Source organism: Heloderma suspectum, chromosome 1 (genome assembly GCF_057233095.1).
Source record: "Heloderma suspectum isolate Gila_16-S chromosome 1, 16-S_ref, whole genome shotgun sequence".
NCBI lineage: Eukaryota > Metazoa > Chordata > Lepidosauria > Squamata > Helodermatidae > Heloderma > Heloderma suspectum.
The window spans coordinates 351,109,574-351,137,011 of NC_139458.1; the positions used below are offsets into that span (position 1 = coordinate 351,109,574).

At 41.3% G+C, this 27,438-nt stretch overlaps 1 protein-coding gene across 1 annotated transcript in view; it reads left to right on the top strand.

Annotated features, from left to right (window-relative positions):
• Positions 1-27,438, top strand: part of TIAM2 (TIAM Rac1 associated GEF 2) — a 128,214-nt gene that overhangs the window by 11,347 nt on the left and 89,429 nt on the right. Inside the window, exons 4-7 of the mRNA XM_084827878.1 lie at positions 3,810-3,982; positions 7,253-7,477; positions 17,869-18,054; positions 19,995-20,141. Coding sequence (XP_084684004.1) covers positions 3,810-3,982; positions 7,253-7,477; positions 17,869-18,054; positions 19,995-20,141 — 731 coding nt within the window. The remainder of the gene's footprint in view (positions 1-3,809; positions 3,983-7,252; positions 7,478-17,868; positions 18,055-19,994; positions 20,142-27,438) is intronic.

The window sequence follows — 27,438 nt, forward strand, 5'->3', positions numbered from 1 at the left end:
CTGTATGGGTCTTGGCTATTATTATTATTTATTACATTTCTATACCGCCCCATAGCCAAAGCTATCTAGGCAGTTTACAAAGATTAAAAATATTTAAATTTAGTATACAGAAGTTAAAACCATTTATGTAAAAAAACACATGAACAAACAATATACACAAAGACAACATATATCTAAAAACAACTTCAAGCAGTCAGCCATAACCATAAGACAAATTCAGGACCAATTAAAACTCATCATATGCTGCCAAATGCCTGGGAGAAGAGAAAGGTCTTGACCTGGTGCTGAACAGATAACAGTGTTGGTGCCAGGCGGGCCTCATCGGGGAGATAATTCCACAATTGGGGGGCCACCACCTAGAAGGCCCTCTCCCTTGTTGCTGTCTTCCAAGCTTCCCTTGAAGTAGGCAGCCAGAGGAGGACCTTAGACGTTGAGTGTAGTGTATGGGTAGGATCATGTCAGGAGAGGTGCTCTATCAGATATCCAGTATTCATGCAGGTTAGGAATGACAGTAGTTCCCTTCAGGCATGAATTGTGTGAAGGGACATAGCAAGATTTCTGGGGATCAAGACTGTGCTGTAGGTTCTGCCCCCTGTATGGGATGTGCTGCTGGTTCTGCCTCTAGGTGTCCATGTGGATGCAGTGCTGGGTCAGTGAGGGGCCTTGGGCAAAACACCCTCAATGGGCCCCTCGCTCTACCTACTCACCACCATGATCACCAACCGCTCTTGCTCCTCATCCTCTTTCTCATCATTGCTACCGCTTGCTTGACAGGCAGAGAGCAGTGGCATTTACTGTTCATCCTTCATGCTGGGCCAGAATGAGAGGCAGGTAAACAAGCAGGTTACAATGCTGAAGATGTGGAGCAACTTCAGGGAGCTCCTGGGTGTGAGCCCTCAGCCGGTGCCCGACCATGCTTAGCCCCCAGGAGTGCAGACGTTCAGTCCAACATGTGTGGGTGTGCTTGCTTGCTTACTTACAACACAGGTCTGCTTGAAAGTCATCTCCTCTGACTTGGAAGCCTCGTTCCCTAATCCAGATGTTTGGAATGGTTATTTAGCATTGAAAAAAAGGTGCTCTGCATATGCTCAGTGTACCCTGTTCCTGCACCTGTTCCAAGGCTGAATTCTAGCATTGGAATCATATGTGGCAAAATGTTAATGACTCCTAGCTTAAATTAATTTCTGGATACATTGTAAATGGATGCCAAGGACAATGCTGGAAGAAATTAAATGCAAGGAATTAAATGCAAGAAACAACAAGGAATGCATTTTCTATTGTCCTTGTTGGATTTTTGTAGCACAAGTATATATATCTGATTTGCCTTTAGTAAACTGCAGCATATTTCCATACCCCCGCCCCCTTCTTGAGATTCCTCATACTACAGTTGAAAGCTTGGTGTGCCTCAAGACAAAACATGTGTATCCAGAATGCTTGTACAATATCGCAAGTGACTTTACCGATTTTGCTGTCTGTTTCTGCTCTGGGCTTTATTGTGATCCTTGCTGCTAAAACATCTTATCCCCACTTATGGCAGAACTCTTTTTGCTTTCAATTTTTTTATATTGTCATGCACTTGGAACTCAATTTGCCAGACATCAGTGAGCTGGTGTGTTCATAACATGTAAATGGCTACAAGTTTATGTTTGTATTTTTGGCTTAAAAGTAACACACAGCAACTAAAAACTGTACGTTGTGGTGGTGGTTTTATTTTCTGTGTTTTCTTCTGAGCTGAGTTTAATTTATCAATAACAGGAAAGATTACAACCATCTGGTTACCTGCCAAAAGTGAATTGATTGGTGTTCTGAGACTTTAGCAGTGCTTAAAGGGCCATCAAGACCATTCATTTAACATGGAATGTTTTTCCTTCCCATCTGTCTTGCCTAATTAATTTATCTGGGCAAGGGGTACTACATTCCAGCCACGTTCTGATCATATCACATATGCTGTAATCTGACCCTGGGGAGCAGCCAGAAGAAGGTTGTCTCATCTCATCTGTGCTTGGAGATTGTGGCTGCTGTTTGTTTCTTAACAAAAATATTTAACAGCTCCGACACAAAGTGACAAGATAAAATAATGATGGTAGGTTATCATTTTGTGTCAAGCACACACACTGTTTGGATAGTTTTCAACACATTTGACATTATTTTGAACTTTTAAATTTTGAACACAATACATTGTATCTATATAACAAGGTAATGGTGTCATCTGTTTTGAAGCAGGATTTGTGTCCTCTCCAGCATACACATCCTCTACAGACAATGGCATTCATGGATCTACTGATAGATTCCTTTTGAGCAAAGAAAAAGAGAAAAATGATCCCCAAATCTCTTGAAAACACTTGGTTGCTTTGAGTAGAGCTCAAGATCTCTTATCAAATAATGTTCCTGGGGCTTGTTTATCAGAGTTCGAGATTATACACTGTGAGCTTTTTCACACATTAAGTTTCACACATTAAGTATGCATTAAAACTTAGGTGGGACACACCTATGTTTTAACTTTCATGTGATAGTACCACAAGTCCCTCTTCAGGGATAATACCCTTCTGCTCATTGGGGAAGATAATCTTGTTACTGTTTACCTGACTAGCTTTTAAAAACCTGGATGTAGAAGGAGGAGAGTGTGCAGACTACAAATAACTGAGTTAAGTAGAGACTCACAAAATGCTAGGGCATATATCCAGGTTTAGCCACTTAAAAGGAACAATGCTGAGTGAGCACTTGCAGGGGAACACACAATATCCAGTTAAAATGTTTGATTTAAAAAATACTTTAAATATTGTGTTAAAAACACTAAATAAATATTTAAGTGCTGGCATTTGCAGGGTGTGTTCCTTGTCAATTACAACACACCAATATGTCCTCAACTCAAGCTGCTTGGATAATGTTTAGATCCATGAACTATATGGACATGACTTGTGACATGGTAACTTACCGGGGCCTGCTTGGGGGAGGGGGGCTTGTTAGGACTGGAAAGCTATATAAAATGCTTTTATAAATAAGTAAATAATAAATAGATATGTTCAAGCATTGCCCAGCCATGACAGAGAGCAATAATTGGGATGTGATAAACTGTGTCAGTTCCACCTGTGTTGATCCTGAATTCAAATGTTGCTGTAGTTCAGCCTTCCCCAACTTGGTGTCCTCCAGATGTTTTGGACTCCAACTCCCATCTACCCAGCCAGCATTGCCAGTGTTCAGGAATGCTGGGAGTTGTAGTCCAAAACACCTGGAGGGCACCCAGTTAGTGAAAGATGCTGTAATTACTTGGAAGAAGCCATGGAGAGGCAGCTTCCAGGCCATTGCTAGTAACTGTAGTAACTGATGGTCACAAGACATTTTCATCTAAACTCACCCAAAGTATGAATAATGAGCCAAGTAGAAAATAGACTCCCACAGATACTACATGATCCTTTTTAATCAAGGAGTAGACAGAGGAAAGAATTAGGGGAGATAAAGATATGGACACTACTGAAGGTATGATGCACCAGATGGACACATACTGGGATTAGTGGAGATTTATCAACCTTTCTGATCAGGATAAAGTTGTACAACTACAATCCCTTTTCAGTTCTAAACTCTTTGTAACATTGCATCTCTGTGGCTGGGGCATTTCTCAGCTATATCTATTGCATATTCTGCAGGTGAAATGTGAGTTGGTTCACTGGTGGTTCATATTGTTCAGCTAGTCTTAGTGTGGAGAGATGCCCCTAATTCCAACTGCCCTGTGTTAATCCTGTATTCCAGGAGGATATTGGTTGGGAAACCAATAAACCAGGACCTCATTTTTTATTTTTCCTTTTATAAAGGATGCACCCTGCTGTTTTATGAGACTTACGGGAGGAATTCCATGGAGCAGAACATCTCACCTCGATATGCTCTGTTTGCAGAAGACAGTATAGTGCAGTCTTGTCCAGAACACCCAAAGAAGGAGAATGTTTTCTGTCTCAGCAACTCATTTGGGGATGTCTACTTATTCCAGGTATTCTTCTTCTTGTTGTTCATTCATATTGAAGTTTTTATAAGATATATTGTCATACCGTATTTAAAACACAGAACCACTAAATTCAGAATTGTAAAAGTGCTCTTGGGAAGAATTCCAGATGACATGGTCTTACCTCATTTCCTTTCGCCCCACATAGCTTTTGTAAGTACTTTTATTTTTTAAATATGCTACCCCATTAATTAAAGGATTTTTAAAGGAATTTAACCAGTTAATTAGCTATTCCTTGCCAGTCATTTCTGGAATTCTTCTTTGAAGTGAAATTAATTTTGTTGTATTTGTCTGATACATTCACCTAAACTTTAGGTTGTTGTTGTTCAGTCGTTAAGTCGTGTCCGACTCTTCGTGACCCCATGGACCATAGCACGCCAGGCCTTCCTGTCCTCTGCTCTCTCCCAGAATGTGCTCAAATTCATATTCATTGCATCGGTGATGCTATCTAGCCACCTCATCCTCTGCCGTCCCCTTCTCCTTTTGCCTTCAATCTTTCCCACCATCAGGGTCTTTTCCAGGGAGTTTTCTCTTCGCATTAGGTGGCCAAAATATTTGAGCTTCAGCTTCAGTATCTGTCCTTCCAATGAGCAGTCAGGGTTGATTTCCTTTAGGATGGACTGATTTGACCTCCTTGCCGTCCAGGGGACTCGTAAGAGTCTTCTCCAGCACCACAGTGCAAAAGCATCAGTTCTTCGGCACTCAGCCTTCCTTATAGTCCAGCTCTCACAGCCATACGTTACTACTGGGAAAACCATAGCTTTGATTATATGAACCTTTGTCGGCAAGGTGATGTCTCTGCTTCTTACTATGCTGTCTAGGTTTGCCATAGCTTTCCTCCCACGGAGCAAGCGTCTTTTAATTGCATGGCTACAGTCACCGTCTGCAGTGATCTTGGAGCCCAAGAAAATAAAATCTGTCACTGCTTCCATTTCTTCCCTTTCTATATGCCAGGAAGTGAAGGGGCCAGATGCCATGATCTTAGTTTTTTTAATGTTGAGTTTCAAACCAGCTTTTGCACTCTCCACTTTCACCCTCAACAAGAGGATGTTTAGATCCTCTTTGCTTTCTGCCACTAGGGTGGTATCGTCTGCGTATCTGAGCTTGTTGATAATTCACCTGGCAATCTTAATTCCGACCTGTGATTCATCCAACCCAGCGTTTCTCATGATGTACTCTGCATATAAGTTCAATAAGCAGGGCAACAATATACAGCCTTGTCATACTCCTTTCCCAATTTTGAACCAGTCAGTTGTTCCATGTCTGGTTCTTACTGTTGAGCCGGACATCCTGGAGAGTGAAGTCAAGTGGGCCTTAGGAAGCATTACTAACAACAAAGCAAGCGGAGATTACAGTATTCCAGCTGAGCTATTTAAAATCCTAAAAGATGGTGCTGTTAAAGTGCTGCACTCAATATGCCAACAAATTTGGAACACTCAACAGTGGCCACAAGACTGGAAAAGGTCAGTTTACATTCCGATTCCAAAGATGGGCAATGCCAAAGAGTGTTCAAACTACGGTACAATTGCACTCATTTCACATGCCAGCAAGGTTATGCTCAAAATCCTACAAGCTAGGCTGCAGCAGTATGTGAACCGAGAACTACTGGAGGTACAAGCTGGGTTTTGAAGAGGCAGAGGAACTAGAGATTAACTCACCAAACTTTAGGTAGCACAGGTCAAAAAAATGCATGTTACTGGTATCATGGGAATGTCAGTGAAAATGGAATTCCTGTGTTGAATTCTCTCCCCTCTCCGTAAAGTGTGAAGGATAACGTATCGTGTGATGTGGTAATATCAAGTCCTTTGTGCCACATAATTGGTTGCCACTGGTGGGCTCTGAGAAATATACTGGGTTGGATCCAGACTTAGTCATACTTAGAGTAGACCCACTTAAATTCCCTTGATTTCAGTGGATCATGACTAACTTAAGCATAAATTCTAAGCATAAATAAATCTGGACCCAACCCATATGTGGTGGTGTCAGAATGTGGAACAAGAGATTCTACACATTGGGCAGTATCCAGTTGTACCCTTGCTCAGATGGCCCAGGCCCAATGGCCATGGTGCATGCACAGCTGGCCCCATCAGCAGCAGTGAGCATGCAGCCCCTACCACTGGCGGCCGCAATATAGCACTTCCAGGGGTGTGCACTGAAGTGAGTGGAAACACTCATTTCTGGAAGGGGCGCAACCTGCCCCTTCCAGAAACATGTGTTTCTGCTCATTTCAGCACTTGCCACTGGTAGTACATCATGGCTGCAAGCGGGGCTGGCGGGCCTGGGCCACTCATGCAAGGGAACAATTGGATACTGCCTACAATGGGGAGAGGGCAAATTCAGCATGGGGATGCTATTTGTGGTGGCATCCTTGAGTCACACACAACATGTAGTCCCATAGAAATGCTTCCATGTATTTTCCGGAAGCTGTTACAGTTCTACCAGCTGTTAATATAGGGAAACAATAATGATAGCAAAAGAATTAGATGGATTGGGTTCCCCGTCAAGAATTCTTATAAACAGCCTTCCTCAAACGTGTGCCCTCCAGATATTTTGGACTGCAGCTCCCATCAGTGCCAGTCAGCATGATCAACGGTCAGGGATGATGGGATTTGTAGGCAAAAACATCTGGAGGGCATGAAGTTGGGGAAGGCTGCTTATAAGTGCATCTGTTTCTGGATACAATAATGGGCAGGCATACTACACAACCAAGGGGTGCTTCAAATATTTGCTTTTCTTTCACAGAAAGCATATAGGTTGAAGAGGCCTTTAGTACATTGTAAGACGCTGCTGCAGATGAATTAGAAGGTGTGCATAAACTGCTATGGACAGCTATTGAAATCATCATCATCATATTTTTCTTTCTCTCCATTACTTCAAATGTAACTTCCATTCTGTACAGTTCTTTAAAATTAAACTAATGACAGGTTATGTAATTGCCATCCCTGCAGCCAAGCATCATGTGATGAATTTCATCTTTTATACAAAGTTCTTCCTCTTTAGATAAAGAGTAAGCATTACTAGTAATTACAGTTGCCAGCTCTGTAAGGGAACATTACTTTAACAGAAACCTTTTATTATTTGTGGGCTTGGGGGGGGGTGGGGTTGCATGTAAACATCATGGAGCAATGGAGAAGATAAGACGACCCCACTTAAGCTGACCCCACACAGTTATCCTTGTCTGATGTTGGTTTTGGAACTAGCTAGATTCTATTTTAGCATTTTGTTTATAATGTTAATTTTTGGTTGCTTTTTTTTTAGGCTACAAGCCAGACTGACCTTGAAAATTGGGTTACGGCAATACACTCTGCTTCTGCTTCTCTTTTTGCAAAGAAACTTGGGAAAGAGGATACAGTCAGATTGCTGAAAAATCAGACTAAAAGCCTTATCCAAAAAATTGACATGGATAGCAAGATGAAAAAGATGGCTGAGCTACAACTCTCAATTGTTAGTGATCCTAAAAACAGGAAAGCAATTGAGAACCAGGTACAAAACAATTGATTAAATCTGCACATTTATCCCGGCAAAGCTTCTCTTGTTCAGAATACAAAGTTTGTTAAATCTTTGAGGGTAAAAATCAAATGTTCTTATAGATGTACATTGCAATGGGCAAATCACTGTTGCCTGTACAATGTTGTAGGGTGGGATGGACCATTGTTTAAGAAAGCGATCATGGGCAATTGTTCTTGGAGTCAAGTTTCCCACATGTGGAAATGGTTATTTCTGTAGCATCCTGAAAGAAAGAAACCATTTTTTTCATTACACTTTCTGCTATGTAAATTGAGAGCTCTATCAGTATCAGGAATATTATTATTTATTTAGAAAACTTTTCTATACTGCCTTATTTCTCTAAAAAGAGACCCCAAAGTGGCTTACAACAATAAAATATCAGAACAGTTAAAAAGAACACTGAAAACCAGAATAAAACAAAACCAGAGCCAGATTAAATTAAGGCTCATTGAAAGACTGGCAAAACAAAAATGGCTCCACTGTGTGCCTAAACTACAACAAGGAATGGGCCAGTCTAGCCTTCCTTGGGAGGGACTTCAACCATCCAGGTGCTGCTACTGCAAAGGTCCTGTCCTGCATCCCCACTAATCATTCCTGCTTTTGGTGGCAGCTCTGAAGATTACTCTAATTTGCAGGCAGGTTCAAGCAGGAATTGGTGGTCCTTCAGATATGTAATGTGATGTTAATGTTAAGATGTTTGGTTTGGTAAATTTAGTGAGATAAATTTCTAAACTCCTGCTAGCACCTTTTGCAGACAGTGCTGTTCCTAATCAACAGGATACAATGGAATATAGAACAGGACCTTGCTTGCTTGCTTCTTGGGTCTTCTTTAGCCATGGCAAGATTATATGCAAAAGGGTAACTGTTGCAACTAGTACAGAATTGGGTTCATTCTATCATTTCGGGAAGGGCTTGTTTTCTGGTCAAACACTGTTTTAGAATTTAGTGCTGGGCTTTTATGCCTTGACCATTTGTACCTGGGACAGGTTTTTTTTTCCTGTACTTTGTACTTCTGCAGATTGCACTGGATACATTTGGGGCCAGTGTAGATAAAACATTGAGAGTCTGAGCAGGCTGCAGGATTGCTCTCTCCCTCTCCCAGTGGGGCTGTTACAGGAGTTGCTAGACAGGCTACTTATCCCTTCTGAGATGAACCATCTTACCTCAGCAAACATTCCATCAGTTCCAGTCTTTACCTCTTTCAGCAGGATGTCTTGGTTGCCCTCTGCTATTTGCCTCTGTAAATTCTGAGTAAAACATAGTCAGAATTTGCCTTTCAAGTCAGCTATATTGAGCCACCAAGAAGTAAACTAGACTAACCCTGATGATTGTGTCAAAACAGTGGGGTGGGGAGACACAGGCAAGGATCTTTAAAAGGGGGAAACCCTCCCGGTCATTGCAAAAGAGAATAAATTCTTACCTGCATACTCACCCTGTGACTCAGTGTCTCTGCCTCAAAGGGGCCTGCCCCCAGGAAGTGTGGTGGAATCGCCATCTGACCTGAGCCTTCACAAGTGCTTATGTCTGAGCTGCCCAGATATGCATGAGAGTAAAATGTGTGTTGCTTCAAACTGGCTTTAGAAAGCCTTGTAAAACAAAGATGAAACAACCCTCTAGTATTTGATGAGTCATCGGTATGGGTGCAAAATGGATTGCATCTTGAGGGGGAGGAACTGGAATGTACAGAGTTTTTTGTGGTATTTGTAATGCGGCTGACAAGCATATAATATAAAATAGGAGAACATTTTAAAAGATGACCCATCTCTGTGGGGGTCCTAAGTTCCTGCATAGCTCAGTAGTTAGAGATACTTTTTGAAAAAGCCTTCAGACACACCAATACACTGTCAATTCATTTAAGTAAGACATTGAAAACACCTGTATAACTAACATTTTATTTATATTGCCAGAATTTTATGTATAAGGTAATAAATTGTGTGAGTTTGAGGCTCTGTAAAGTTGGAGAAGGCATTGAGGGTAAGCAGCCTTCTGCAGATTCTTCTGTGTTATTTTTTTCTTCTCTTTTGCTTCTTGCCAGTTAAAAGTATGTTTTCAGAAGGCAGTTCTACTTATTGCCTGAATCAGTTAACATATTCCTGTGAGCAAATCCACTTTTGTGAAAAGAATCCATTTACTTCCCTGCTACAGAATATTCATGTTTTCACCTCTCGAACACATTCTGCAATTTTAAAATAGGAGTCTAAAATGACAGTCTAAAACAACAGCAACGCAGACATGTAGGAAAAATGTTTAAACTTAGAATATTTTAAACCAAAGAGATGAGATGCCAAATAGATTAATCTGTTGTATCTTTGTAACACGCTTGGATTGTTCAGACTGGTGTGGCTGCCATTTTGAACACCCCCTTGGGTGTTGTTGTGTCATGTGAACCCAGTGAGCATTCTAGGGTTGTTTAAGCCTCATGTAATCCACGTTTGCTGGGTTTGGATGACACGACAATCCCCAAGGGGGACTGCATATTTAATTTGGTGGCCACAGGCTCTGCATGTCGTTGTGAGTTAAAAAACCTACGACAAGCCATGTCATGTCATCTGAACACAGGCACTAGAGGCTTCTTGTTAGGTTGTGCATATATATTGTGTTAGATCCAGACTAGTGCTCAGCAGAATTCCACTTGTAACTAGAAGGGGGAAAGGGGGAAATTTTCTCCAGTCCTCCCTTCAGCCCCTAGCACCACCTTTTGCACTGTTCTATAGGGTTGAGGGAATCAGTTTGGGTTGGAAAGTAGAGCTGGGTCTGCATGGAGATGGGGAAAATCATGACATGTTCCTTCCTCCAGTAGGAGGCAGGGGAAATAAAAAAGTATAAAGATTAGGCTGGATGTTGTGGCCATGAGGTCCTGGCATTATTTGATTGAAGTCTCAGATTGTAGACTGAACAAATGGTAGGTGGCAGGTATCAGATGACACCTAGCATTTTGAGTTCAAGAAGCAATGGCTGACCCCCATTTCAGAATTCGGCCCTGCGTAGCAAAAAGGTTGCTCACCCCTGCAATATAGACAGGGCTGACCCCCATTTCAGAGTTCGGCCCTGCGTAGCAAAAAGGTTGCTCACCCCTGCAATATAGACAGGGGAGAGAGTATATGTGCTTTCCCAGTGACAAGATTTTGGGGCTTCCCAATCTGAGTTGGGGTCTTAAGTTTTTAAAAACTATATTGCAGGGCTTGGCAACCTGTTTGCTCTGCAGGGCTGAATTCTGAGATTCTGAATTCTTAGACACCATGTTAAGACCTTTCTCTTCCAGCAGGCAGAGATCTTTTACTGCTCTTATAACCTCTACTTGTGTGGGTCCTATGAGGCTTAATCAGAATAAAACTTGCAAAGATATAACTGAAGCAGGGGCATCATTAGGAGATGGCCCACCTGGGCATGGGCCCCAGATCTTTTTTTGAGCTGTGCTTCGGATCTTTTGAGCTGTCCTAATTGCCTTTTTTTTTTTTTTTTACATTTTCCCATTGACTTCCATTGGAAAACAAAAATGGCCATAACTTTCTTAGTTTGTATGATAAATATATGACATTTGGAGGCTTGGTAGCCCCCATGGAACTGATTGAATCTGCCAAATTTCAGGCAATTAGATACAGTGACTTCTATGCTAGTCACAGGTAAAATTTGCTATTTTCAAGGAAATCTGTCAAAGCAAAGAGCTATATTTTGTGTGTGCTTCCACATATGTGCATGGAATTTGAGGACCTGGAAGCCCATATAGAGATGACACAGCCTGCCAAAGTTCAGACAGTTAGGTGTAGTGGCTTTTGTGCTAGCCACAGGTAAAATTTGCTTTTTCCAAGAAAATCTGTCAAAGTAAAGAGCTATAATTTTTTTGTGCTTCCACATAAATTCATGGAATTTGGGAGCCTAGCAGGCCCTATGGAGCTGACTGAGGCTACCAAATTTCAGACAGTTAGGTCCTGTGGCTTTTGCTCTAGCCATACGTAAAGTTTCCTTTTCTCAAAGTCTAAAACAACAAGTAAAAACTGTCAAGTCACCCAGGGGATTAGAGATCCTAATCAGAAGGTGTTTAAGGTGACCATTAGGAGGTCACTATCCCTAATCTCTGGTGTAGGGTTTTTTTGAGGTGCAAAAAACCTCTCTCCTCCCACTTTTCTTTTCTGCTCTTACATGCCCACTGTTGGGAGCTTGCCTGCAATGAAATTTTGAAGAGGGGGAAGGAAGGGAAGAAAGATCTCCATGTGAAATATTGGTATTTCACACAGCACCTGATTTTACTGCCCCAAAGTGGAAGCTTTGGCTTCTGCAGAAGTTTAGTAGCTTTGGTACAGCAAAGGATCCAATCAGCCTCCACAAACTTATTTCTCCCCCTCCACTTTAATTTCTCCTAGATAGCTGTAGGACTCAAATAATCCCAAAGGGAGGGTTAGGACTATGTGGCATCATGATCGAGAAACTGCTGGGGCTTTTTAATAGGTTTTACAGTTTTAAAAAAGCTAGAAAAAGCCCTCTGCCACCTCACCTCATAAAGCTCATTTAAGTACGTGCAATCCTTGCAAACCCTCCACAGCCTCCTAAATTCCTCTGAAGTACTACCTCTCTGAGAGGAGCCACTTGGCTTAGGGAATTCTCTCTACCCCACAACCCCACACACATTTCCAATCACCATTCTTCTTTTCTTCTTTCCTCCCCTATCCTGTTGTTTCTTCCTTTCTCTTCTTTATTCCACCCAGAGCATATCTTGGGGAATTCTTCAGTGGGCAAGAGAAGTTCTGGATGGTATTTGACTTGATACAAACAGACAAGAGGGCTGGCTTTTCTCCTTCTCCTCACTCAAGTCTTTGAGAAGAGTGGGTTCACTCTGGGGCTGTTCTGTTTGTCAGTTGCCATTATCCAGCAACAGGAAGGGCTGCAGCTCAGTGGCAGAGCACATGCTTGGCATGCGGAAGGTCCCAGGCTCAATCCCCGGCATCTCCAGGTAGGCTAGGGAAGAATCCTGCCTGAAACCCTGGAGATCCACTGCTGCCAGTCAGTGTCAACAATTCTGCACTACATGGGCCCAGGGTCTGACTCAGTACAAGGCAGCTTCCTGTGTCCTCTGAACAGAAAGCTTTAATAAAAATAGGATTTTTGGTTTGTTTTTTAAGTGGAGAGGAGATAAATATTGCTAATTTATGCAGTCCTATGTATGCCTACTGAGAAGTCCCATTATGTTTATTGAGGCTTACCCTCAGGAAAGCATGCGTAGGATTCCAGCGCAAGTTACTTTTGCAGGAAGGTTTGCACCTTGATGTTCTGCATGTTTACTCAGAAATAAGTCCTGAGTTGTGAGCATGGTACTGCAAGCTTATACAGTGCCTACCCAATTCTGTCTAATGAATTGACCACCCTTTCAATTCAGTCCTATGCATTTTCTGTCATTTGTGGGTTTGGTTTTTTTTTGCATGAACTCTAGCTTCAGTGGTGAGGGAAAGGCACTTGGTACATGCTCAGAGTTTCTCCATCACTGAGCCCTAGTTTTGAAAATGGACTCATTGGCTGAATCCTGGTGAAGTCTTGGCACAAATGAAGTTACGGAGAGGAAGCTACAATGACAGCTTGTGCATCGAGAGTAGTTGCACAAAACAAGACATCTGTTTTTATGAAAAGTTGCCGGAGGATGATAGGATGAGGAAGGATGGTTGCATGGAGGGGAATAGAATTGGGAAGGGGAGAACGTAAGTGCTCAGTGGTGAAAGAAGAACATTCTGCACGTGCTCAGAGGCAGTCTGTATTTAAGAACATAAGAAGAGCCGTGCTGCATCAGAACAAGGTCCATCTAGTCCAGCATTCTGTTCACACAGTGGCCAACCAGATGCCCATAGGAAACCTACAAGCAGGACATGAGTGCAATAGCACCTTCCCACCCATGTTCCCCTGCTGCTAACATTGGTGAAATGTAAATAAATTCTAGTCATTCTAAATTAGAATGCGTGCATATCCGTCAGAAACTTTGCAGGTTTCTTGCCTGGGGGACACCTCGAATGACCTGTGCATTTTCATACAAATTTCCCCAAAACCTATTGGGGAAGGGGTGAATGGAAGGGAAAGCAAATCACTCCTCCCCCAAATCGGAGAACTCCCCTTCCACATCAACTGCTGTGCCTATAGGGACAACTGTAGGCTGTCTGCAATTTTCAGAACAATGGTCCACAAGGAACATAGGGAGATAAGTATGTCCTCTCTTGGAGACCTCAAAATGTCAAGGCCACCCTTGCACAAAAATCCTTGTGGCTAGCATTCTGAAATTTGGAGACATGATCTCCTCTGATGGGGCAATGAATCCTGAAATTTTTATCCAATTCTTCCAAGGAATTAAAATGTTATTGGCAGTTCCCTTTAAAAGAAAATCAAAATATAAACCCTGCACCTATTTTTCTGACATTGGGCAGATGTAATCCCCTTCTAGGGGGCTACTATGCCTGAAATGATCCAGTTCTGACCAAGAGAAAAAAGTTACAGGTTTTTTTTTTCTAATTTCCCGTGGTAGTCAACAGGAAACATAAAGACTAATTTTTCTAAACCTTGACTCAGGTTTGGTACTGAGCTGAAGTGGTCCGACTACAAATTGGCCAGAGGGGAAGCGGGATGTTTTCCAAAATGCTGAATCGGGGCCTGAGTTGAAGTGGGGTGGGGAGTCAGTGCACACTTCTTATGTATGTATGTAATCTATACACAGACGCAAGCACACTGCATGCATGCACTACACACACACACACACACACATATTAGATGTGCGCTTAGATGTGTGTGCGGGTGTGTGTATGCAAATTTGTGTTATGGGCCTGTGCATCAGATCTTTTAAGACTCTAGCAATGCCCCTGAACTGAATGAACATGTCTTTAGCAAAAATTAAATTATACAAAGCATGGAACAATTTCCCAGTACAAATAAATGCAACCATTAGTCTCTCTGATTCCAAACAAAAATGTGGAGTTCTTGCTTGCAACTTTGCAGTAGGCCAGTCTCAAAGGGCCTTTGGTTTCACAAGACGCTGGATACTTCAGTAGTCCCTTTGGTAGATTCCTTAGCTTTAGTCCACAGGACAATCCACAATTTGTAGCTTATACATTGCAATTCAAGGTATTAGCCCTGCAATACTAATATAATTGTAACAAATATTAAAGATACAAACATGATTCCCCATCCCCTTGCAATTCTGTTGTAAACAAATATCAGTTCAATTTATCTTATACAAGGTGATAAGAGCCTGTAATCCAAAATCAGTTCTCTAGCGTTCAGCTTCCCAGCAGAACAGACTCTTTTTGTTGTTTCTTGTCTTAGCCATCCTCTGAGTGAAGACTCTGCCCAAGGGATGAAACCGTCTAGTCTATAGTTTTTACATTGGCTGTTTAACGTTTTAAATATTTTAATATTATTTAACCTTTAATATTTAATAACTAGCATCATTTTTTATTTTACTAGTTCTTGTTGTATACGACACAAAATTGAATATTTTGCATCGGATCTAGTTACCTAAAAACATTCTGGCTATAATGTGATGCATTAGGTGTCTGGGACTGCAACCCTAAAACATGTTTGCTAGGGAGTAAGCTCTATTGAACACATTGAGAATTACTTCTGAGTAAACATCTGTAGAATTGTGTTGTGGGTTTCTCTGTTCTGCCTCATTGATGTTTCTCATAATTTTTTCCCCCTTTTTCTTGTATAATTCTTAAGGGGGAAAAAATCCTGGTATTTTTCAAAGGCAATTAAAAGAGGGAGTTGCCTTATTAAGGACACTTTATAGCCCTTGGAAAATCCCAGCTCTGCTTGTTATCAAGAGTGTTCATTGGCTTAGTTGTACTCACTGTATTGTAAAGGAATAGTTATGCTGGTTGTAAACTATGATTTTCCAGATTTAGGCTTAAAGATTTATATAACAGTGATGTTACACAGTATGCTTGAAGCTCATGCTTGCATGATATTAGATTAAGATGTTATGAAGCAAACATCTTTTTACATGGTCCTGTAGAAGAAACAGATGGTTCAAAAGTAGTCAACATCCCGATTATCTCAAGAAGAAATAGATTTTTTAAGAAGAGTAAGATCTAAAGAGAGGGCAGTTTTAAAATGATCCAGTGAATACTCCCCCACCCCTGTATTTTCATGCTTAAGGCTGAACATACTTAAGAATACACATTTACATTTGCATTTGCTTGCTTTGGATTTATCCATTATTTTTCTGAACAATTCATTTGATCTTTTCTTGTCATATTAAGGCCTCCTTTTGTCTCCTTTATGTACATCTTTAGGAGCAGATAACTCTTAACAAAAGTAAACAACGTTGTTCATGTGTGTCTACTCTAACAGGCAGCAGCTCTCCACTGGGGCAGGGGGTGGGGGTGGAACTGCAACTCTGTGGTAAACCACATGCTTTGCAGGCAGAAGGTCCCAGGTTCAATCCCCAGAATCTCCAGCTGTTACAAACCATTTTCCTGGGAGACATAGAGAGCTTCTGCCACTTAGAACAGATAATACTTTTTATTTTATTGATTTTATTTTAAATGTTTTAGACTATCTTTAGGAGTAGAATACAAGGCTAGACCGATAAATAATGGTCTGATCGGGTATAAAGCAGTTTACTATGTAACTATTCTCTCCACCAAACACACCCAACAGCTTATCCCAGGGCCAGCCCAAGACATTTTGCTTCCTGAGGTGAAGGATAAAATGGCATCCCCTCCCATTCCATATATTGCCCATGAGACAATATTTTTGCCATACCCAAGGAAGGCAAGCTAGGTTAGGGTATGCAGGAGAGGCTGTGTAGCACCCATAGCTCTGCCCTCCAACATCTCACTGTTGCCACCCACCCCCAGCATCTGCCAGCTAAGGGCAACATATCATTCTGCCTAATGGTAGGGGTGGTCCTTAATGCTGTCTTGATCTTAAGTGCTACTTCATAACCCCCTTGTGATTAGCCCTGTTTCTCAGCTCTCTATCTCCTATGCCCTTTTCTTCAACCCCTGTCTCGACATCATGGCCTCCCTTTAGCTGCCTGTTTCTAGCCCATTGCCTGTGGTACATCCTTCCTTCAGCATCCTTGCTCTAGGGGTTCCCTTGTCCCTGAACATTCCTAAGGTTTAGGACTACTTCTCAGTTCTTAGATATCCTCTGTGTAAGGTTTTAATGCCAAACTGAAGCATTAATTACAGTCTCAAAAGAGACTACAGCCCTATTCAGGCATTCTGTACCTGAACAGAAGAAACATGTGACGAGATGGGGTGCTCCACTGTCACATATGTCACCCTCTACTAATGGAGGGAGTTTGTCGGAAGAGGAGAGCCTCCTGTATCCATGGAGGCTCTCCATGTGAGCCAGAACACTGAAAAATCAGTGTTCTGGCAGGGCTGGAGCACTCCCTTTTGTCATGTGTTTGCTCTATTCAGGTAGCCTGAATATTGCTAAGGTGGACAAAAGAAGTGGGAAAGTAGTCACTGGTCTGAGCTGAGGAGACCATGAATGACATAAACATGAAGCTGAAGAAAGGAGCCAAGAGGAAAGTAAATTTGGAGCAAAATTGCACAGGGGGCCCAAAGACAGGTGAGGTTGGCTGTCCAGTGTTGGCAGGAGGGAACCAAGGAGGTATAGGGTTGACACTGGCAGGGGAATTCTTTCAGCTGTGGCTCCTACTTGCACTGTAGCTGTGTAACTTGGGGGCAACGAGGATCCAAAAGCACTGGGCAACGGTAGGAGGGCTGAAGTTCGCATATAGATTGGAACTTAACAGCCAAATATTTAGCTTCAGGCATTTAATTACTAAACAGGTGTTTGAAGAAAAACACAGTGGTTGAATCAAATGCACTGCAATATAAATAAATACATTTTAAAAGGTTAGCTGAGAACAGAAATTCTGCACAGGGGTATAACTTCACCATTATGGTGATATTACTGGGTTTAAAGCAGTTGAAGGCTGCAGACTGCCACCTCTCCATGTTACAGGCATCGTGCAGGAAGCTTTTAAGTGACTATCTTACTAGGCCTGGCTCCACCTTTAAAAGCAGACGTTTGGGGGAAGAAACTTGAGCGGATGGGGTTGTGATATTCATATTTAGCTTTTCAGTTACTCTAATGCAGCTGCTGGCTGTGAATAATGGGAGTGGTAGTCCAATGTATCTGGAGGGTTGGGGAAGGCTGTTCTAAGACCTCCAGTTCCAAATCACTTTTGACCAGTATCAGTTTTCACTGGGATTGGTAACACACTTTGACAGAATGAGTTTTGGGAAGAGATAAACTAACCAACCCTTACAATTGCTCTAGATGAAACTAATTTAGCAGAGAGTTGCAGATCTTCTTTTCCCCCTGTGTACAACACATTGATTTTTCTTTAATATTCCATTTCTGTATATCAACAGATACAGCAGTGGGAGCAGAACCTAGAGAAATTTAACATGGATCTCTTCAGGATGCGCTGTTATCTAGCCAGCCTTCAAGGTGGGGAGTTACCAAATCCAAAGAGTCTTCTGGCTGCTGCCAGTCGTCCTTCAAAAATGGTGCTAGGAAGGCTTGGCATCTTCTCGGTCTCATCCTTTCATGCACTGGTGAGCTGGAATGGGCTTCTACTACTATACATGTAGTATAAAGGGGCTGATTTGTGGCAAAATCTGAAAAGAAGAATCCTTTTTTCCCTATTAAAAAGTACGTCTAATGTTCTGCTAATAAATGTTCAGTGACTTCCACAATCACCTTGGAGCCGCAGTCTGTGCCTTCTTTCCTGTTCAAGGAAAAACTGCTTCCAAACGACTAACTTGTTACAATGGTAGTTTTTTCATATTGGAAAATACATGCAAAATGTTTGTGGTGGTGGTGGCGCACATGACTGTTTTTGCCCTGTATCTCTGCCCTGGGAAACTATAATTGGCTACAGCTGTAGAAGCAATGAAATACATGAGTGTGTGATCATTGCACGTGATCCACAAGAAGTGTTTTTAGTACTTTTTTCTTCCATAGAAGTGCTTACTGTGTAGGATATTAGTTACATTTGAAATGATCCTAATAAGAATTACATTGCTATTAAAAAGCAAATGAAGTATTTTAGTCCTGTTTTCGTCTCTAAAGAAAATGAACAACATTAATGTTATTTTGTGGAAAATGTGGAGTAAAGTGATAGCGTAACTTCTACTTGCCAGTGTAAATTCTTCATTGAATTAAATGAAGAATTAAATTCTTCATGAAGTGCATTACTATGTTGTTGTTTTTACCATGTTCAGCCAATCTTTTACTTTAAATGAATAATGTCTCATAATTGCAGAAATTCTACATAAAGCCAACAATGTTTAAATTAGAAAGATTGTTGGCTTCTCACCAAGCAGTATGTATGTAAGTCTGCTGAATACACATTATTGTAATAGGTGATTATATGGGTTGTAATTTGTGTTTATTTTTCCACTGATGAAGACCGTCTAGGTCAAAATGCATAAGGGACTGGGGTATTGCAAAATTTGTATAGCCCAGTATAGATACCAATTATTATAATATGTATGTAGGGAATACTTGAGAACTGTTTATAGATGTTTTTAACCTTGTTTGTAATATTTTATTAAAACCTTGTTTTTAATTGTATGTTAGAATTGGTTGTATATTTAACACACTTAAATGTGTGTATACACACATGTGTATGTGTGTAAGTGTGTATACACACTTGTATACATAGACAGTTTCCTATAACCTATATTGTTTGGTGTCTTTTTTTGTGAGGATATTACCTTTTTTCTGTGAGTACTTAACTCTGAGTAGACATGCATAGGATTGGTCTGTGACCTGCCTTATTTTTAACAGAGGGATAATTACTTGCCGTAAGCTGCAAAATTTCAAGCTGCAAAATTACTACTGTTTCTTATAAGCCTGTTTTAGGGAAGAATCTACACTTTCTGCCTTCTTTGGATTGTGGCCAGCAGCAGAGAAAAGGTTATTAGCTGGCCTTGGGCATGTTTTAGGGAGCAATCCTATGGCTGCTAGTCAGTGGCTAGACGGCCATAGGATATCTGGTTTTCTGGGTACTGACCTTGGAGCCCCTCCTTCCGTGCTGCCTCACAGGCAGCGTGGAACAGCCCTGTGCTCCGTGCTTGGAAGAGGAGCACGAAGCGGCCAAAACGGGGCATTCTGGGGAGCGTTCTGGGGCAGGGAAGGCGGAAATGCCAGTACAACACATCCTATGTGTCATCTGGCAGCCTCCTTCCCTGCTCCACCTTCCTACAGCTAGACAGCTGAAATAGGCTGTTTAGCCGCAAATGCAGGGCAGGAGAAGCATGGAAGGAACGATCCCCTCCGTGCTTCTCCTGCCCTGCTTTGGATAGGTGGTCGCCTCCAAGTTCAGAAGTGGCCGCCTATCCCCATAGGATTGCGCCCTTAGTTCATTTGAGAATTCATCATTTATGCCATACTTTCATTTTTGGTTACTGTTTTATTTTATGAACAAAATATGAAGAGTATATAGCTGAATGCCTGTATTCTCCCTCCCTTCCCTCTCTCTCAAAATTAGATCTGCTCCAGGGATGAGGCAGCTCTGAGGAAGCGAACGCTGTCTCTGTCGCAGAGGGTATGGAGCAAGAAGGGTTTGTTTTCCTCCCTTAAGGGACTGGACACTCTTGCGAGAAAGGCGAAGGAGAAAAGGCCTTCTATAACACAGGTAGTTCTCCATTGATTCATATGATTTTTTTTTTAAGTTTTGGAAATTGCTCTAAAATTAGCTGGTACTTTAACAGGGATAAAAAGAAGAAATGGTTTAAATTAGGTGGCCTGGTTGGTCACAGCAAACAGTGACGTGCAGAAAGCCAGCAAGAAGTTACCCATTCACATGTGTACACACAACCTGTGGTATTAGCAGGAGCATGTAGCAGTTCCCACACCAAAGGCGGTCTTGAGGTGTCACTGTGACGGACTAATCTAGGCCTGTCTAACTTAGTACTGATAGAATTTGTTTGCAATGGGTGTCACGGCTAGCATTCAGGTAAGTAGTACTGGGACAGATCTTACCCAGAGATCTGTCCTTGTGCTACTAATTGTGATACATTAATTGGGGATGCTGGGGTTGAAGCCTGGGACCTTGAACATGCAGACATCTACTGCTGAGTGCTGACTGCCCCACGGTTAACAGTAATATGCAGGAAAGTGAAACATGACGCAGGTTTGCTATTTTAACTATCATGCCTTCCTGCAAGGCAAAACAGAGTTGTGTGTTATGCTCAAGGGACTGACTAGGTAAAAGGAAATGACTGAGGCTGCTCAATTTCTGGCATCCTTGTTAGCCAGAAAGAAGTAATGACTTGTAGTTTCTCCATTGATGCTACTTTCCTAAGCACAACTGGATCCCTTGGAACTACTTTCAGGAAAATGGCATACCTTTTACTGTACCTAAGTATTTCCATAATTGTGGGGATCATTTAGTAGGCAATAAAGGGGAAATGGCGGGTATATGAAGAGAACTTAACCAGTACAAGTAAAACTGTATTATGATAGTGAAATCAAGAGTGACACATAGGCTGCCTCCAGAAATGTAATAAAATATGGAAAGAAAAAAACCCAGTCTGATTTTTTTTTTTTTTTACTGTAACTATAAATTAATGGAAACCATGTAGCCTTTCCAAGTGATGGACATTTATATGCATATACAGCAAGAAAGAGAGAGAGAGAGAGAGAGAGAGAGAGATGTTTTCATCTAGCTTTCTCATAGCTTCTCCTGTAATAGGCTTCATTTTATTGCAAAGCCAAACGGGTCATTCTTTAGTTTATATCAGTTTGGTAAATGCACTTTCAGCTAGTGTGTTTAATTAATCAGAGTGCTATGATAATTTAGTGTCTGACTATTGTTTGAGGTGTGTGCAAAGTCATTTAAGATTATTTTAATATGTCACTTCTTATTTGTATCACAGTAACCCTCAAAACTGACACAAGAGATTTAACGGTGCTGATAAATATGTCTGTATTTTATGGTTAAAATGGGTAAATATTTGTCTATGTGATAGTCTGATGTTTAGCAGAAAGTTACTGCTGTGGTTGTTTAAACATGTTTGTTTTTAATGTATGCAGATGAGTCTTATCGTTCCTCAAGAAAACCCATATACTAGGATCTGAGAGAAAAAAATACCCTCAGTTTTTCCTCCATATTCAGTAATACATGGGATGATTTCCCATCATCCCATGTATTTGGGCACACTGAAAATGTTGGTTATTCATACAGGTGCCATGATGTTGTGCAACACTTCAGAAGGGATCTGTGGTATATGAGTATGGCAGGAATGGCTTCCTGATCTCCCATGTACATCGCATATGATAATGAATGCTCATATCTTGAGTATGAAATATTGTTATTTCCAGAGATTTCACTCAAGACTATGTTTAAACTTAAGTCAGCTGAACAATTTAGCATACACACCTTGAAATATTGAATTGGTGAATCCTCCTACCAGGTGCACTAGCCATGCATAGTCCTGAGCAAACATAGCACATTACTCAGGCTGAGGAGTGGATGCCCTGATATGAAAGCAAAATTACCATGGCAAGAGGAGCTGTCATATCGAGCTGTTGAACAGCAGAGCTGGGTGAAGAGATGAGATGAGACCAAATAGGGACTTCTTATCTATGTGGCATTCTAGGGGCATTTTGTCCATCACAGACTTTATTTATCTATGTCCCTAGCGGTGGACAACATAGTTTTGTAACACATTTTTAAATTGTTAGGCCAAGGTGTTGTCCCAAATGTCTTTCACCACTACAAGTCTGCATGTTTATATGGTACCAAATGCAAACCTTAAATACCTAGGTTATTTTCTCTTGAGTCTAGATTTAGTTTTATGAATTTAATCTTTATCTAAACTTGGTGCAGCCTCTCAAGGGTATGTTTTCTCTCATCAGTGACAAAATGGAAGAGACTTAAATTATATTATCTATGTTTACTTACAGTGGTTATCTCTCTCTTTTTGATGTGTATAACAGCAAGTTATTTTGAAAGGTAATAAAATATGGTAACTTATCTATCATAATGGGCATGGTAAAGCAAAGTAGTAAATTGTACTTCTGAAACATAGGTCAAGCAGATAAACTTTTTTTGTGTGTGTCTTTGTCAAGGTTCCCCTTATGACCTGGAGCCCCTGAACAAGAACTTTTGTCTCCTTAAGAGTCCCACCTTCCTTCTTTTACCTTCCCCATTCCAATAATGTGGGATTTAGGCTGTGGGTGTGGGGTGATTGACACTTTGGACACATGGTTTAACCACAACAGTTTACTGGCAAATGAAAGCAATTAAATCACAACTAAAGGTATTTACACAATAGAGCTGAGTGATACAAAAGGCATTTGTTGTTGTTGTTCAGTCGTTCAGTCGTGTCCGACTCTTTTTGACCCCATGGACCATAGCACGCCAGGCCTTCCTGTCCTGCGCTCTCTCCCAGAGCGTGCTCAAGTCCATATTCATTGCATCAGTGATGCTATCTAGCCATCTCATCCTCTGCCGTCCCCTTCTCCTTTTGCCTTCAGTCTTTCCCAGCATCAGGGTCTTTTCCAGAGAGTTTTCTCTTTGCATTAGGTGGCCAAAATATTTGAGCTTCAGCTTCAGTATCTGTCCTTCCAATGAGCACTCAGGGTTGATTTCCTTTAGGATGGACTGATTTGACCTCCTTGCAGTCCAGGGGACTCGTAAGGGTCTTCTCCAGCACCACAGTTCGAAAACATCAATTCTTCGGCACTCAGCCTTCCTTATAGTCCAGCTCCCACAGCCATACGTTACTACTGGGAAAACCATAGTTTTGATTAGACGGACCTTTGTCGGCAAGGTGATGTCTCTGCTTCTTACTATGCTGTCTAGGTGTGCCATAGCTTTCCTCCCACGGAGCAAGCATCTTTTAATGTCATGGCTACAGTCACCGTCTGCAGTGATCTTGGAGCCCAAGAAAATAAGAACTGTCACTGCTTCCATTTCTTCCCCTTCCATATGTCAGGAAGTGATGGGGCCAGATGCCATGATCTTCATTTTTTTAATGTTGAGTTTCAACCCAGCTTTTGCACTCTCCTCTTCCACCCTCAACAAGAGGCTGTTTAGATCCTCTTCGCTTTCTGCCATTAGGGTGGTATCATCTGCGTATCTGAGGTTGTTGATAATTCTCCCGGCAATCTTAATTCCGACCTGTGATTCATCCAACCCGGTGTTTCTCATGATGTACTCTGCACATAAGTTAAATAAGCAGGGTGACAATATGCGCGCTTGTCGTACTCTTTTCCCAATTTTGAACCACTCGGTTGTTCCATGTCTGGTTCTTACTGTTGCTTCTTGACCCTCGTACAGGTTTCTCAGGAGACAGGTGAGGTGGTCTGGTACCCCCATCTCTTTCAGAATTTGCCAGAGTTTCTTGTGATCCACACAATCAAAGGCTTTAGCGTAGTCAATGAAGCAGAAATAGACGTTTTTCTGGAATTCTCTTGCTTTCTCTATGATCCAGCGGAAGTTGGCAATTTGATCTCTAGTTCCTCTGCCTCTTCGAAACCCAGCTTGTACTTCCGGTAGTTCTCGGTTCACATACTGCTGAAGCCTAGCTTGTAGGATTTTGAGCATAACCTTGCTGGCATGTGAAATGACCGCAGTTGTACGGTAGTTTGAACACTCTTTGGCGTTACCCTTTTTTTGGAATTGGAATGTAAACTGACCTTTTCCAGTCTTGTGGCCACTGTTGAGTGTTCCAAATTTGTTGGCATATTGAGTGCAGCACTTTAACAGCATCATCTTTTAGGATTTTTAATAGCTCAGCTGGAATACTGTCATCTCCACTAGCTTTGTTGTTAGTAATGCTTCCTAAGGCCCACTTGACTTCACTCTCTAGGATTTCTGGCTCAAGTTCAGTGACCGCACTATCATGGCTATCAGGGACATTCAGATCTTCCCTGTATAGTTCTTCTGTGTATTCTTTCCACCTCTTCTTAATCTCATCTGCTTCTGTTAGGTCCCTACCTTCTTTCTCCTTTATCATGCCCGTCTTTGCACAAAACGTTCCCTTGATATCTCCAATTTTCTTGAAGAGATCTCTAGTCTTTCCCATTCTGTTGTTTTCTCCAATTTCTTTCCATTGTTCATTTAAGAAGGCCTTCTTTCTCTCCTTGCTATTCTCTGGAGCTCTTCATTCAGTTGGATATATCTTCCCCTTTCTCCCTTGCTTTTCGCTTCCCTTCTTTCCTCAGCTACTTGTAAAGCCTCATCAGACAGCCACTTGGCTTTCTTGCATTTCTTTTTCTTTGGGTTGGATTGAGTTGCTGCCTCCTGAACAATGTTACGGACCTCCGTCCATAGTTCCTCAGGCACTCTGTCTATCAGGTCTAATCCCTGAAATCTATTCCTCACCTCCACTGTATATTCATAAGGGATATGATTTAGGTCATACCTGAATGGTTTAGTGGTTTTCCCTACGTTCTTCAATTTAAGCTGAAATTTTGCAACGAGAAGCTCATGACAAAAGGCATTAAGAGGAAATAAAAGCTGCAAAGCACATGTTCCTTTACCCTAGCTGTTCTTCGACTTCTCCAATCTGTTGTTTCCTGGTCCCCCTTCAGGCTCTGGTCTTCTGACTCTGTTTTTATTGGTTCTCTCACTCTCTTTATTTACCCTCCTCCCTCAAAACCGAAAGTACTGCTTCAAACCTGAAGAAATGGAACTTAACTGGGGAAATTAATCTGAAGCCTAACTGGAGAAACAAAGCTACTCCTCTCAGGGATATCCCCTCCCAACAAAAAATTCCAAGCCTCTAAACCTGATTGTTTTTCTTTGCCTCTGTAGGCCTCAAACCTTCACAGTCTTATATTGGCAAATCCCATAAATATGGTTTCTAACAGGGAATCTTTCATAGTGTCCTTGCTGATGGGAAATTTGAGCCAAGTTTATATAGATATTAGTGACATTATTGCAGAGTGTGTATCTCCCTGGAACAAGTGAGAAAAAACTATGTAAGGCCTTTTTCCCTGAATGTAAAATATGAAGCCTTATATTGTACATTTTTCAGCCTGTAGAACAGACCAGGGGTGCTTCTAGATGGAGTGTTTGTAGTGCTAGCAATCAGAAGGCACTGTACAGTAGTTCCATATTTTTTTCCCCCTTAATGGATTTTCCACAATGGGGAAAAAAAGATGTAAGAAGCTGTAGGAAAACATGGGAAGGCTACAAGTGGGACACAACATTGTCTGAACTCTCCATAAAATTCTGTGAATGAGGCAGGGTGATGACAGAACAAAAGCCTCGTCTGGAAGTACCCCAGAATATCACTACTGCCACTAGACCCCTTCTCTGAAGATAGCTATTCTGGGATCATGACGTAGCCAGGAACTTCTAAGTTTCATATAGAATTTCAGTTTATCCCAGTTCCTTCAATACTCTTTTTAATAAGCGAGCGTTATGTCATGCAGACAGGGTGCGATCTGCCTCTGTTTGCATTCTTAGACTTTGCTCTGGGAAACAAGGCAAACAAGATTGCAGGTGTGAGCTGTATAATACGCAGATGGTCAGATGAAGTCTGAGAAATTTCTCCACTATTTTGACAACTCAGACTTGATCAGTTCATTCTTATTCAACAAAGATGGTTGCCTCCGTGGGCATTTTGTAGCTGCTTGCATATATTTTAAGAGTATGAGTAGTGAAACATGCTGTGGGAAATGGCTCTTTTGCATGTTAACAGAGCAAGTACGAAGTGTGTGGGATAGTCATGAGTCCTGTGAATCACTTAGGGCTGCAAGGCCATTTCCATATCTTAAGTTATTTAGTAAGATACAGAAAAATAATCAGCAGCATATCAGAAAACAACTCTATTATCATCTCTGGGTCATTCCTCACATGCTCCTTATCAAACACCCAACTGTTGAGACACAAGAGAAAAGTGACAGCAGTGATGCATCGGTAGAACAGACTTTATATGAATCATGATTTTTCAAGAAGAGAAAATTTCATAAATGTGTTGAGTGCTAACGTACACTCAAAGGTACTAGAGGGTTTGCTGTTTACCAGATCAGCTTCAAATCCTGGTTAGTGTCAACCATGGGTAAAAGCTGGAAGGAGAGGGTCATGTCAGAGAGGGTGAGTGAGTACATTATCCTGTCACTTGCTTCCAGTCCCTTCTACATGATTAAGGCTTGAAAATCTTACGAGTTTACCAACCATCCCATACAAGTCACACAAAAATGCAGCTAGTGTAGAATGCTCTTAAAAATGGAGCTCTGTGCCTTGCTCAGTAGAGAGAACTCCCAAGTCACTGCCTCCTATCATCCTGATTTTAGGATTAGCTATTGTTACCCAGGTTCAAATTAGGAAAGGAGAAGATCCTGGCCATTGGTTTGAGAAAGAAAATATAAGTATTGAGAATGAATATATGCCCAGTATATTTGTTCTGGCATTTAATGGATCTCTCTAAACTGTGATCACATAATTCTAGTGACGTGTATTCTGAGTACAGGTGAATAAAATCGCGATATCATATCTCTGTCATAAGAACCTTCTTTCAGTGCTGGGCACAGACTTTTCTTTTTCCCCAAGCATTTTAGAGACTTAGTTTTTTAGATTTTTATGGCTGTTCTCATATATATATATGTAATATATATAAACTTTGTATTATATTGTATTATTGTATATATTTGTATTGCATTCTTTTGTATTGTATTGTATTATTTTAATGATTTGCAATCTACCCAAAGAATGCTTGTTATTGGGCCAATTAAAAATATAATAAATAATAAAAAATTAAGTTTGATAAATATAATAACCTTTTAATGAATGTCCAAGTATACTTGGAAGAACATGTGGGAGCCTTCTCTTTATGCCCTTACCTGCCTTCTTTTCTCCTCCAACAGATTGTTGTTGGAAGGGAGGGAATGGGCTCTCCAAGCACAATTCCCCATTCCTTCAGTCAATTTGTTTGGGGCTTTTGGGCTCCTATTAAGGTTCCTTGGAGGCCAGTCTA